The sequence below is a fragment of the Lissotriton vulgaris genome, chromosome 10 (genome assembly GCF_964263255.1).
Source record: "Lissotriton vulgaris chromosome 10, aLisVul1.2, whole genome shotgun sequence".
NCBI classification, from domain to species: domain Eukaryota; kingdom Metazoa; phylum Chordata; class Amphibia; order Caudata; family Salamandridae; genus Lissotriton; species Lissotriton vulgaris.
In genome coordinates, this window is record NC_141698.1 from 763,441,781 (window position 1) to 763,456,291 (window position 14,511).

At 46.2% G+C, this 14,511-nt stretch overlaps 1 protein-coding gene across 1 annotated transcript in view; it reads left to right on the top strand.

Annotated features, from left to right (window-relative positions):
• C10H10orf67 (chromosome 10 C10orf67 homolog) overlaps positions 1-14,511 on the top strand; it is a 2,378,031-nt gene that overhangs the window by 2,004,994 nt on the left and 358,526 nt on the right. The window contains exons 15-16 of the mRNA XM_086939822.1: positions 13,866-13,951; positions 14,071-14,136. Of these exons, the coding sequence (XP_086795948.1) occupies positions 13,866-13,951; positions 14,071-14,136 (152 nt within the window). The remainder of the gene's footprint in view (positions 1-13,865; positions 13,952-14,070; positions 14,137-14,511) is intronic.

Sequence of the window (14,511 nt, forward strand, 5' to 3'; positions counted from 1 at the left end):
CAGGCAGTGCGACCTGGGAAAGACAGGCACACAAGGGGACACATTAACAAGAATTGCATACAGACATGGTCATGTGAAAATACATCACAATGTAGTACACATGTGCATTACAAATTTACTCATTGCACATATGCGTGTGTCATCACATCATCACTTGTGTGACACATCACAACAAACACAAGTCTTTTCGCATACAGTCAGCTGGACACACAGTATGCAACACATCTCACTCCAAGCCACAAGCTTGTACACGAATTCCCAGTGACTCACCATTAAGAGAAGAAGGCGCATATGAGCTGACTCCGGATTTCATCCTCCTCCTATTCATCACTTTCATCGTGGCCAAGCCCTTTGTCCTCAACGGGTGGACGTTCCAGCTCCTCAGGATCCAGGATGGGTGGCACAGCCTTCTCAACTGCCATGTTGTGCAGCATGCAGCACACGATGAAGATGTTACACACCTTGACCGGGGCGTATGGGAGTGATCCGCCAGTCTTATCAAGGTACCGGAATCTGCTTTTCAGGAGTCCAAACGTTCACTCAATCACTCACCTGGTCTGCCCGTGTGCATTGTTGTACCGCTGGTCTGCAGCTGTCCTTGGGTTGCGGAGCGGTGTCATGAGCCACGGCATGTTGGGATATCCTGCGTCTCCTACAAATATACAGCATGTTGAAATATAGGTAAAGCAATTTCGTCAGAGCAAACAAAAATGTAAACATACAGGACAAACAGAGTATACCCACCAACAAGACATGCCTGATCGGTGCGCAGCTGCAACATCATCTGTGGTACCCTGCTACGCCTCATGATGAATGCATCATGGCACGGTCCTGGAAAATGTGCACAAACATGTGAAATCAGCATGTTAGCAAGACACACCACAAGGGCATTTATTGAGTGATAATGCTTCCTATTGCGGTAGGCCTGCTTCTGAGCCTGTGATGGCACCAAAGCCACATGTGTACCATCAATGGACCCAATGACATGTGGCATCCCTCCCAGGGCATAGAATTCCCCCTTGACATCTCTCAACTCTTCTGGGTTCGGAAATTTGATGAATTCATCAATGTGCTCTAACATGGCAGCTAAGACATCACATAGGACCCGGCTGAACATGGTTTGCAATGGTAAATTGAAATGTACCTGTGGCATAAAAATGTAGGGCTGCCATCACCTTTAGCTTTGGTGTCAGCGCAGTTGGATACCTGTGTCGCGGTTGGAGATGTGGTTCCTGCCTGTCCGTCAAGTTCTGTATCAAATCTCGAGTGAATCTGTAACGACGGATGCAATCATGTTCCCTCATGGTCTCCAAGTCGGTAAAAGACCTTGGTAGAGGCGGTGACCTGCAGGACATATTTTTGAAGAATGGAGAACAACTATCAGCCAAAAACTATTCCAATGTACATAGCACATGCAACACTGCTACTACACATCAAGGTACTATGGGGTCTGGTGTAAGCAATACATCCTGCACACATATGCCAGCTTCCTGGCACTTCAAAAATAACCAAGATACATCTGTAGTTTTGGTTTAAAACAACATTACATGCACACTAAAAAAAATGCTGGGCTGCTCTGAGTTAACAGAGCAATATATCACTGGAGTGACACACATCACCAGACCTGCATTATAAGTTTGTCATCCCATACAGACAGCTGACTTCAAGGCACAGACCCGGATCACATGGAATATCTATTGGACATATCAGACAACTTGCTAATGAGATGTGTATGTGACAACGCAACACCACAGCAATGTTCACGATGCAGACATGTATTCATGTGGATCAATGATATATGATGCCATCAGACCCAAAAGCCATTGAAAAGGCACATGTGCCATGGTGTGCGTACATGAAAAACCATGTCAGTCACAACACAGACCCATTATAGATGCACCAACAGCAGATGCATTATACGGAACCCAAACTGCAAATTTAATCTTCAAAATTACACACACATTACATTGTTACATAGGGACCACCTGATTAGCGTCAAATTGACAAGTGAGAAATTGCCACAGTCCCTGGTGTCATGAGACAGGTTCCGGAAGTGATGACTGTGCAATCCCAGTGCTTATGTGCATGACAACATGTGCATGATGATACCAATGGGACAAGTGGAAAGGTGACATGTATCACATAGTGCCCAACACACATCACATGTGTCAACAGGTCATCACACATCCATTGTGCAACATTAACTGATATGCTGTGCAATATCAGTGCCTGGCACATCTAGGGCCTGCTCTTGTAAGAAAGCAATGACAAGAACTTGATAGACATCCTTGTGTTAACCGTACTTTCACATCCCTGCCTTGTGTGCGCCTCGTATCACCATTGTAATGCTGCCATATGTGAGCGTGTACCATCCCCCTGCTTTGACTCCAGCATGTGAAACGCACTGTGTAAAACGCACCGTACCCCTGCATTCACATCAGCAGGTGAAACGCACTGTGTAAAACGCATTGTACCCCGACATTGCGTGCGTGTGTGAGCATCGTTTCACCATTGTAATGTTGCCATACGGGAGCGAACCGTACCCTGACATTGCGTGCATGTGTGCGCATCGATTCAATATTGTAATCGTGCCATACGTGAGCGAACCGTACCCCGACATTGCGTGCGTGTGTGCGCAGTGTTTCACTATTGTAATCATGCCATACGCGAGCGAACCATACCCCGACATTGCGTGCGTGTTTGCGCATCGTCTCACTATTGTAACCGTGCCATTCGGGAGCAAACCGTACCCCGACATTGCGTGCGTGTGTGCAAATCATTTCACTATTGTAATCGTGCCATACGTGACCAAACCATACCCCGACATTGCGTGCGTGTGTGCTCATCGTTTCACTATTGTAATCGTGCCATACACGAGCGAACCGTACCCCGACATTGCGTGCGTGTGGGCATCGTTTCACTATTGTAATCGTGCCATGTGCGAGCTAACCATACCCCGACATTGCGTGCGTGTGTGCACTTCGTTTCAATATTGTAATTGTGCCATACGCGAGCGAACCATACCCCGACATTGCGTGCGTGTGTGCGCATTGTTTCACTATTAAAAAAGTGCCATACGCGACGTGAAACACACCATCCTTGTGTGTGGATCCCAAAAAATACATAGGGGACACCTAGGCTATGAGTAGTAGTGTCAGAATGCAGGCTGGTTGTCATGGATACTGAGATTTGAGTGTGTGCTACAGGTGTTCTACAAAAGTCAGTGGGGCAAAACTATACAATGTTGCAATGTTGTTGTGGAGCTGAAGCTCAAATTTTGAACCATGCAAATGTGTGTCAGGGCCTTATGTTAAAAGTGATTGGATGAAACGTAGGATGCTAAGTAATGTGGCCTATCACACTGTTCTCCTGATACTGAAAGCCCCTAAGCAGCACTGATTTAAGGCTGCATGTGTCTGTGAGAGAGCACTTGCCTGCACAACATTGGAGTGGACCACACTGCTGCTGTCTCTGCATTCCCTGGACTCTGATTTTGCTGACCATGGAGAGGGCACCTGCATTCAGTGAGGAGGAGAACCAGGCCCTGCTGGATGCCTTCCTACCAAACTACAGCAAGCTGTATGGGAGACCAGGGGAGCAGATGAGTGATGAGTGCACTAGCTTTGACTGTGCACCTGTTGTGTGAGTGTCACTACAGCCATTGCGTATTTTAATATTATTATTTGCAGTTTTATATAGCGCGTAGTTACCCTAGAGCATCCCAGCGCTTTTAGAACCGAAGGTAATGGTCATGGACACTCAGAGACAGCTGTTGGCAAAAAGTTTTCAACTGCTTGCGAAAACGAAAGAGGCCAGTTTCAGCGCGCAGACTTAAGGGGAGTGAGTTCCAGTGAACGGCGACATTCACAGAAAATCTTCTTCCCCCCGTGCAAGCCTTTTTGACTTTCAGAGTTTTGAGGAGATGTTTTTGGTCCGACCGTAAAGATCTGCTAGCTTTGTAAGGCGTAACCAAGCTATGCAGAACAGGAGGGCCTGTGTCATGCAAGATTTTGTGCGCCACACAGAGGAATTTGAATTTCACCCTTTCGTGCACCGGCAACCAATGCAGAGCCCTCATGGCTGGTTTGGCCGACCGTGACATGGGAATGTTTTCAAGTACTCGTGCTGCAGCATTTTGGATTTGTTGTAATTTATTAAGTGTTGCCTCCGGGCCACCCAGATAGATGGCATTGCGGTAATCAAGTCTGGATACAATCAGCCCCTGAATAAGAAGTTTCCGCGAAAGCGAGGGGTGCAGAGGGAGCACTTTGCGCACCGACCGGAGAAGGCCGAAACAGACCCCTGCCAGTTTAGAAGCCTGGGTCCTGAAGGAGAGATCTTGCTCCAGCCAAATTCCGAGACTCCTAATCTCCTCCTTAGGATTCGGAGGTGAGCCCAGATAACTGGGCCAGGCCATCGCAGGGAATGGGGAACCTTTGTGCCCCAACATCATAATTTCGGTCTTTGAACCGTTCAGCTTTAGTGCTGACTCCCCCATCCATTGTGTATTTGTGGATCAGACATGCAATGTGGTTTGGCAGTGAGTGCAGGGTGTGTACATTGTGGTGTCTCCCATGCAGAGCATGTTGTAGTAAAAGTGTGTTTACTCCTTACTTGCATTATGGTAACTGTGACATTCAATGACATTCAATGCATACTGATTTACACATTCTGCTGTGCCACACCGTGCAGGCCTTTTTGGCATAATTTAATGATCTGTAATATTTTTCACCGTAGAGTGACAGCTGAATGTACTCACTTATTTTTCTGTTTTTTTTGGACCTGTGGTGATTTTGTACATATTCTGTGTTTGAACTCATGGACATTGAAGAGTGTGTATGTTCCTTGTCACCTGGCTGAGTGTGTATGTGATGTTTTGCAGCACAGATGCATGGCGTATGCAGCAGCTGTAGCCATCTGATGAGGCAGGTATGCAGTGTTCTGTGCATGACTTCCACAGTTAGCCCAACAACTGTGGCACCTCTTTTCAAGTGTGACATGTGCAAAGTGAGGGTTGTATACAATGTTGAGACTGACAGGCAAGTGATCTGTGCCAGGGTGCGTAAGTGTGGTCTGCTGAGGGTTTGTAGGTGTAGTGGGATATGTGGCAGCATGTCACATGCTGACAACACCCTGCAGTTGCATGTGTTGTACAGTGTGTGCCATGATCAGTGAGTGTGTTGAACCCCTTATGCCATCTATTGCCTTTCAAAGGCATGTAGTGCATTTGTTTGTGCCCACTGGGCAAATTCCGATGGACAATGATGCAAGTCCTGTCAGCATCCTATGCCCTGTTCAACCATCATCAATGTAGTGCAAGTGTGTGTGTCAGGGACATGCAACAGGTGTAGTAATGTTGTTTAACTTTGTCTTCCTGACAGGTAACTGCCTATGAGAAGGGGGAGATCTGGTCGGACATTGTCAGGGCTGTCAGGTCTGTGGGGGGCCCTCGCCATCCGCTGATCAACATCAGGAAGAGGTGGCAAGGCATACAGTGCTGGACTCGCCATATTGCCCGGGTCCAGCTGAAGCTGGAAGCTCCATGCCGGCATGGCGGCAGCTGTCACCTCACCCCCAGCATGCTCCGGATCCTGGAAGTGGTCTTTCCAGACCTCCATAGGCAGTTGCAGGACGGACAGCAGCAAGGAGGGGGTAGGTACATGTCTGTTTGTATTGTTGTGTGTCAAATGGTACTTGAGGTGCTCTGAAGCCTGTGAACACTCCCACAGTTGGGGGGTCTGGTCAGGCAGGCTATTTGTGCATTGTAGTGTTATATTCAACATATTCATCTACTGCTCTTTTCCATCCCTTCCCCTCACCCACATGTAACCCCTGGTTTGTGTGTTTCAAATTTTGCACATATACTTCTAGGGTGCAAGATAATTAGACAGCACATGGATTTGTGCATCATGTGGGAGGGAGGTCTGTGACATGTGTTGTAACCTTGCCTATGTCACGACCTGTGCAATGTGGTTGGCATTCATATTAGTTTGCACTGATCATGCGTATCAACATAAGAGTGCAATTTATATGACTCACACCCTACCAGCATGCATGAGCCATGTTGCATACTCATACACAATGTAAATCATTTGCAAGATATGCATAGTGAGAAGACTGTTATTCATGAGACAGTCAGCTAATTCTTGACCCACAGATCTGTGTGCCCACCACAGTACCCTGAAACACCCTAGCCTCCTAATCATGTGTATCATTCAACACTATGCCCATTGTATGTGGGCTCAGCATGGGTGTGCCTCAGTGGCATTGGTCCCTGTCATACTTTGTATTTATCATGTGTTAGCTACATCTGCACACTGTCCATGGATACAAGATTTAGCTTGTGCATACTCACACCGGGCAATGCCTGTGTGCCTATTCTCAAGAATCTGTTGCTGATTGTTTGTGATTGCCAGCCACAGGAGGTGACCTTGCTGTACATTTTAAAAAGTTGCTGCACAGTTTTTGATACCCTGATTCTGATGTTTACCTTATTGAGCTGTTTCAAACACATTAATGGAGTGATGAGGGTCTTGTGCAGGAGAGGTGTGATGGGCCTGCCTGATTGGCCTCCTTAGTTGTGAACCGTGGATGTAATTTGTGAGTTAGAGTTATCACTATGCACTTCCCCTATGATGCTGGACAGTGCTGTCATTGTGGTCTTTACAGGCTATTTTGTTTGCTTACAGAGATGATTGTTCCTCAAAGATTTTTGCAACATGTATGTAGTTGTGGTGCTGCGCAGTTTTGTCCTAGTGCGCACACTACATTGCTCACATTTCCCATGTGGTTAAGGGTGTGTGCACAATGCAGCAATGATTTGGATCTTCGCAATTGCAGGCACATTAGCTTAAGCATTGTTGTGATTTGGGACATGTGGGCCACTTCACATGACAGCCAGTGTGTGTCATGTGCTAACAACTGTATGATCTGGTGATAGATGCCCCTCTGAGTAGTGACACATTTGAAGTAATGTCACATTGATCAATGTCCCTAGTCACTCCCAACACTTGTTGAGAGTTGTTAATGTTTGGATTGTGTTCATATGAGAAAATGTGTAGGTTACACTTATGTGTCTGCATTACAGTTGTCTCACAAGGTGGTGCACACCACACAACATGTGCAATGTTTATGAATGAGCTGGCAGGTTTTGAATGAGGCCAGTGTTAGTGGTTAATGGTGTGCCTTGATCTACATATACATGTCCCCACAGTGGTCTTGAGTGCTTGAGACTCCTTTGCTGTCAATTGTACAGACTAAGGGTGGGCGTAAAATCTGTTTCGTGGGCGAATTTGCGGATTTTCTGCGATTTCGCGATCCGCGAATCTCGCGAAATCGCGGTAAAATCCGCGAATCAGCGGGGACGAATTTTCAGCCAAGCAAGGGTTACAGCAGCAGGTGCAAAAGTTGAACCTAATTTCTTTGTAACCTTTTACAAAAGGGTTACAAACAAATTAACTTCAACTTGGACACCTGCTGCTAATTGCTTCCTGGCGCCTCGTTGCCTACTTGCAACTATTCTCTGACCCTGCTCTGACCCTTGAAGCAGGGTCAGAGAATAGTTACAAATAGGCAACGAGGCACCTGTCCAAGGAATTAAACCTCATCAGGAAGCACTTACAGATATAAAAAACAGGAAGAAGGGAGAGGATGGCAAATACACCCATTTTGAGTTGTCAGGAGGGGTTAAACTAAAAGATACCTTTACAGCACAATTTTCATATGCATTTTGCTAAAAATAAAAAGCTGTATGTTCTGTAGGGGCAACTCAGGAATCTGGCCCTTCAGAGATCCGGCCTCTCTTTCTTTCTCTCGTTCTCTCTCTCCCTCTCTCTTTCCCTCTCTTTCTCTATCTATCTATCTATCTATCTATCTATCTATCTATCTATCTATCTATCTATCTATCTATCTATCTATCTCTCCCTCTCCCATAAACGACTGCATGGGTAACTTCGCTATGCAAGCGGCTCGTGAAGACGCAAAAAGCCCCGCGAACACGCAAAAAACCCCGCGAACACGCAAAAAATCCCGCGAATACGCAAAAAAACCAAAAATCCGCAAATTCGCACAAATTCGCAAATTTTGCGGATCGCGAATTCGCAAATCCGCAAATTCGCGGATCGCGAATTCGCAAAATTTGCCCATGCTTAGTACAGACTAATGTGTGTCAATCCATCAAGACCTCCATTGGACTATGTGTATGGTATATGGCCATTTATTTCTAACAGTGTTTCATCTTGAAGTGTGCAAGCTGTCTCCATAAATTTGTCTATGTTGTTTGTGTGCATTTCCTTGTGAGAGATCTTTCATGCAGGCACATACGTGTCATGATCACAAGATGGACAATTTTAACATGCAATACAATTTGAATATGTGAAGTGTGCAAAGTCCCAAGCTGATAAGATTTTATGCCATTACTTTTCAACAAACACTACTTTCTGGGCTCTGGGAGGGGTGTAACCTTGTGGAGTGAGGTGTGTTACTTTATTTCTTTGTGGTCTTGAGGTGGCATAACTTCATTGTGTAGATCAGCTCTCATGTAAACAAACAGAACATCCTCATTGTGACTCTCACTCAAGTTGTGGCCTGGTCTGTTATTTGGATCCTTGTGTTCAAGTAGCATTGTGTGTATACCAACTGTGCAGTACTAGTCTGAAATATGTGATGAGTTATGTGGCTGTTACTCATGATGCATGCCATGATTTCCAATATGCACAAATTTGTGTTCATGTGTCAGATGTGTACAGGTGACTGATGCATTTTTGTTTATTTTCCTTGCCAACTGCATCATCAACCGACACAGGAGGAGACATAAGCACGGACCAGGAGGAGGGACACAGCCGCAGTGCCACCTGCGCTGAGGAGTTGGAGGGAGCCAGTGGCACGGAGGGTGAGGGGAGTCAGGCGGCCGGACCTTTGGAAGGGGACACTTCTTATTATGCGGACGGCTCGGCTTCTGTCTCCCAGGAGGAGGGGGTATACACGGCGACAGCATCTTCCACCACTGTGTCTGTCCCCACCTCCTCCAGACCCATCTCCACCCTCCCAGTTGCTCGTGTCCCTTCTGTCCGTGCTGCCCCCATGTCTCCTTCGTCCCCGGCACAGCAGCCCCTGCCCCTGTCTCCCCTGCTGCCCTCAGTGCAGAGTCTGTGAACCTACTCCGGCAGATTCATGTTGGTCAGACCTCAATGCTGACTGTCCTCCATGGTCAAACCCAGATACTGACACAGTTGTTGTCATTCATGAAGGGCATGTCAGATAACATGTCTGACCAACGTCGGAGTCTATTGTCCATAGACTCCTTACTGACGGCAGCAGTTGCCCTCCTGCAGCGGCAAGTCCCCCCACTCCTTCAGAGCCATCCACACCCCCCTCTCCCATACCTGTCCACGGAACACGCAGACACACAAGATCACGCACACCAACAGAGCCACCCAGCACACCACCACGGAAGTCTAGGCGCAGATCTCCAGACACCCAATCTCAGGGGGATGCAGGCACACCCACAGGGACTGGGGTCTGACGGCAGGCACGCAGCCACAGACACATACCGCAAGACTCAGAGCCCTCTACCTCCACTCCCATTGTGTCCCCGGGTGCGGGTGGTAGTCTGGCGACCTGGCAGCAGTGTGAAGCGCTGAGTACATTTCTAGCTATGGTGCTGCACATGCCACTGAGGAGGGTTCCTACCCCCCTGCACCCACAACACCTACTCTTCCCTCTTCTGTCCTACGGTGCTGATCACTGACCCAGATGATGCCCCCATGGGTCCACTAACCTTTAACTCCATCATGTGCAGGCAAGTTTTGGGGGTGACAACCTCCATAAGATTCCAGATGCAGGAAAAACTTTATTCTGGACTGGCCATTGGCCTTCATTTGAGCCTGGACTCATTTTTGAACTAAATTTCGTTTTGGAGCTGAATAAAGCACTTTATTTTTCATTTTGAATTATTGCATTTCAGGTACTTGCTTTAGGTGCTGTGTGCCTAGGAGTCGATGTCATGGTAATGTTTTGGTATTGTGAAAGATGTGTATTTTCTAATGGTAATGAGGTGGACCATGGTATCTATGTGCCATCGCAATGTAGCAGCTAATTATCTTGATTTGTGTGTGTTCAGTTTGCCTACAGACATTGTCCAAAAGAGTGTAACTTCCTCAGTGACACATGAGATCTTCAGTACAGACAGTTGCACAATTGTTGTGGTGACTTTTGTGCACATTTCCTATTCCTTGCGCAATGGCCATGCATGCTCACAAATTAGTTGTGCTCATTAGTCTGTGCCATCAATGCTACTCACTGCACTTGTGTTTGTAGTATGTAGTAATGCCTTCATGGACACCATCAGCCTTTTGCACACTATACAGATGTATGATCACAGCCTTGCCTTTATGTTTGGACTTGTTCTGCAGGGTATGTGTGCACACAACTCACAATTTAGTGCTTTGTACCTAAGGGCTTTCAACCCTGTTCCTTCCATGAGAGAGTACATGTTTCACCACCTGGATATTCATATCAGGCCCAGAATGTGCTCTATTTGTTTGGTGGGTGGTTACAGGACTACACACTATAGAGTAATGATGGGAGGGTGTGTAGGTTGCCTGCAAACTCCATGGGTGGATATGCATGTGGGATCTTACATCACACTCACATGTGGCGTGTCACTCAGTGTGTGACAGAAATACATCCTCCATGGAGTGGGACACTGCTGTAGGTGATGTGTTGCTCTGGCACTATCAGGACTGTCACAGGTTAGGGATGTAAACATACACCCATGTAGTTGTTGTATTGTGATGATTATGCCCCCCCTATACCTGAGCACTGCTGGGAGTCAAATCCACACCCCCTCCTATGTCTGGGTACTGCTGGGAGTCATATCCACACCCCCCTCCTATGTCTGGGCACTGCTGGGAGTGATATCCACCCACCCCTTCTATGTCTGGGCACTGCTGGGAGTCATATCCACAACCCCCTCCTATGTCTGGGCCCTGCTGGGAGTCATATCCACCCACCCCTCCTATGTCTGGGCACTGCTGGGAGTCATATCCACCCACCCCTCCTATGTCTGGGCACTGCTGGGAGTCCTCTGCACTCACCCCATCTATGTCTGGGCACTGCTGGGAGTCCTCTGCACTCACCCCTCCTATGTCTGGACACTGCTGGGAGTCATATCCACACCTCCCTCCTATGTCTGGGCACTGCTGGGAGTGATATCCAGCCACCCCTCCTATGTCTGGGCACTGCTGGGAGTCATATCCACCCACCCCTCCTATGTCTGGGCACTGCTGGGAGTCCTCTGCACTCACCCCTCCTATGTCTGGGCACTGCTGGGAGTCCTCTAGACTCAACCCTCCAATGTATGGGCACTGCTGGGAGTCATATCCACACCCCTCCTATGTCTGGGCACTGCTGGGAGTCATATCCACCCCTCCCTCATATGCCTGGGCACTGCTGGGAGTCATATCCACAACCCCTTCCCATGTCTGGACACTGCTGGGAGTCATATCCACCCACCCCTCCTAAGTCTGGGCACTGCTGGGAGTCATATCCAGCCACCCCTCCTATGTCTGGGCACTGCTGGGAGTCATATTTACCCACCCCTCCTATGTCTGGGCACTGCTGTGAGTCATATCTACAACCCCCTCCTTTGTCTGGACACTGCTGGGAGTCATATCCACCCACCCCTCCTATGTCTGGGCACTGCTGGGAGTCATATCCACACCCCCTCCTATGTCTGGACACTGCTGGGAGTCATATCCACCCACCCCTCCTATGTCTGGGCACTGCTGGGAGTGATATCCACCCGCCCCTCAGATGTGACGCACCGTAGCCCAACATAAATGGCGTGTGTGCGGCTCCTGTCACAATTGCAATGGTGATATACTGGAGCGCGTGACAGACCGTACCCCAACAATCATGGCGTGTGTGCGGCTCGTATCACTATTGCAATGGTGATATATACGTGAGCGTGTGACGCACCGTACCCCAACATTCAAGGATTGTGTGCAGCTCGTATCACTATTGCAATGGTGATATACACGAGCGTGTGACGCACCGTACATGTAAACTTCCATTGTTGCGGTACATTGTTCTTACAGTATGCGCTGTCGTCGGGTTTTATGCACCAGGTCGTAGGAGTACAGGACTGGGATGACACGGTCGGTGGGGTTCATGGCGTGTCTGTCGGGTACCAGGGTGGGGTTCGGGCCGAACTCTGCTTTTACGGTAGTTTTCAGCTCCCGTAGCAATAGGGTCGTACGGAGTGTCACCGAGACGAATTGTACTTGCTGGTCCAGAAACTGCTGCCTGTTTGCGTACGGACGGAGCGTACAGCGTGACCGGATATGAATTGAATGTATTTTTGGTTTATATGGTATTTGGTACGATTTGTACGTAGATATGCTTTGGGTTAGGATCGTACTTCATCGCACGTACGGGGACGTTGTAGTTGTACGAATCGTATGGGAAAAACGCACCGTCCTGCGATTCGTGGGGGATTTTACCGGATCAGAATTGGCCCCAGAGTGTGATAATTACCGATGGTAACCCTTATGAAGATTAGCAGTAGATACTAGTATTTAAGGATAAGGAAACCTCAGCCACATATCGTGGCATGCTTCATCAACAGTAAATTTACTAAAATGTCATAATCTGCGGTATTCAAAAATAATGCATAAAAGAAGCAATGTTGTCCAATTAAACTACAGTGCTAAATGGGAAGGATTTTTTCAGTAAAAATCATGCATGTCAGCCACAACATGGTTATTGCTTGCTTTTATACGTTTTTACCGCCACCTTTACCCCCAGCACTTGCAGGTGTTATTATCATTGTATGCCAATAATACGTTGGACTTATTAATTACATAAAAAAAGCAGTGGATGTTGGGTTTTCAGTAGTTTTTACCCCGCTATGCATCACATAAACTAAATCTAATGTGTCAGTTTGATTTGACTTCACAAACCTTTTTTTCCTCCCACTTTAGGATAGAGGGTCTCACAGTTTACCATCTAATTCAAGTAGGTAGTAAACCACTCGCAAACGGGAAGGGGCCCCCAGGGGACCCCTTCCCTTTTGTGAGTGTGTGTGAAAATAAAATATTTTTTAAGAGCAGGCAGTGGTTCCAGGGACCACTGCCCGCTTAAAAAATTAAACAGAAATGTTTTATTTTTATTTTTTCAATGCCTCCTGTTTTCCAAACGGGATGCATATTTTTTTTAAATGGCTTTATTAAAAAATCACTTATAGACATGGCGGCCACCATCCCTGTGAGTACTGTCCATTCCTAATAGGTTCACAAATATCACCTGTCTCATAAATATTAATGAGGCAGGCATGTTGTGACTTCATTTGGAATCGCTAACAGTGTCTGAGACACTGTTGTAAATTGCATTTTACAAGTCGCAAATTGTGAGTCGCAAAGCGGCGCAATGTGTGAGTTGCAAAATGTGAGGCTCATACATCTGGCCCTCAGTCTTAAAAATCTGTACATCTGCTACCATAGGTTTACTCCCTTGCATAGACGTAGATGTACAAACGTATCAAATACCTGAAGGTTTCAATAGTATTTCTGCAAACAGCGGTAGCCATAAGCTTACTGGATTATTTACATCTAAACGGGATTTTTGAATTTTCAATTAGCTACATAGAAAGCAGTTGCATGTGGCTAATTGAATATAATTCACGTGTGCATGGAAAAATGCCTGTGCATTGTTGCAGCACCACCTTTACATTTTCCATTGTTATTTCCACAAGGAAAATATGATTTGTTTTCCTCTTTAAATGTATCCAGTTTTATCCAGTGGCATCTGAAGAAATATTTTAATGCTAACCTATTTTTTTCTGTACCTTTATGGTTTCTTAAAAGAAAAGGATTGCAGCGAGGAGGACATTGGACCCTCAGAATCAGAAGCTGCAAAAGGTTGTTGAGGAGCAGGCAAAGACGATAGAAAGGTATCCAAGTACAGAAATAACTATTGAATACACTCCATTGAATGTTTATGTATTTAGAAAACCTCTACAATTAAATACAACCCAAATGTATTTTTATTGTATGTGTTTCCTCTTTCTAGCCTCAGAGAACAGGTAGAACAGAATATCAGAGTCTCAGAGAAGAAAATTGAAATTTTTAAAAAAAGGTATGCTCATGTGGCACACTACTAGGAAATCATGCTATAAGAAACTGTTCAGTTTTGCATTTTAACAAATCCAAGGTTATTGTAACAAGCATGATATCAAGTATTCATTATTAATGATATTTAAAATATAAATCGAGGTGGTTTTAAACATATTTGTAATACTTTGTATTTGTAGTTTCAAATAATTGTTTTACTAATCTTACAAACACATATGTTTAACCTCTTTTTGTCATGGACCGAAACAGCTCATGCTCAATTTTCAATGCAATCTGTGAAGTAAGAGTCACTTGACCGTTGCAGGGTATCTTAGCAGCAATTTCAAATAATCAATTAATGTAATCTAATTTAAAATAGTCATAACCTCGATCATCTGCT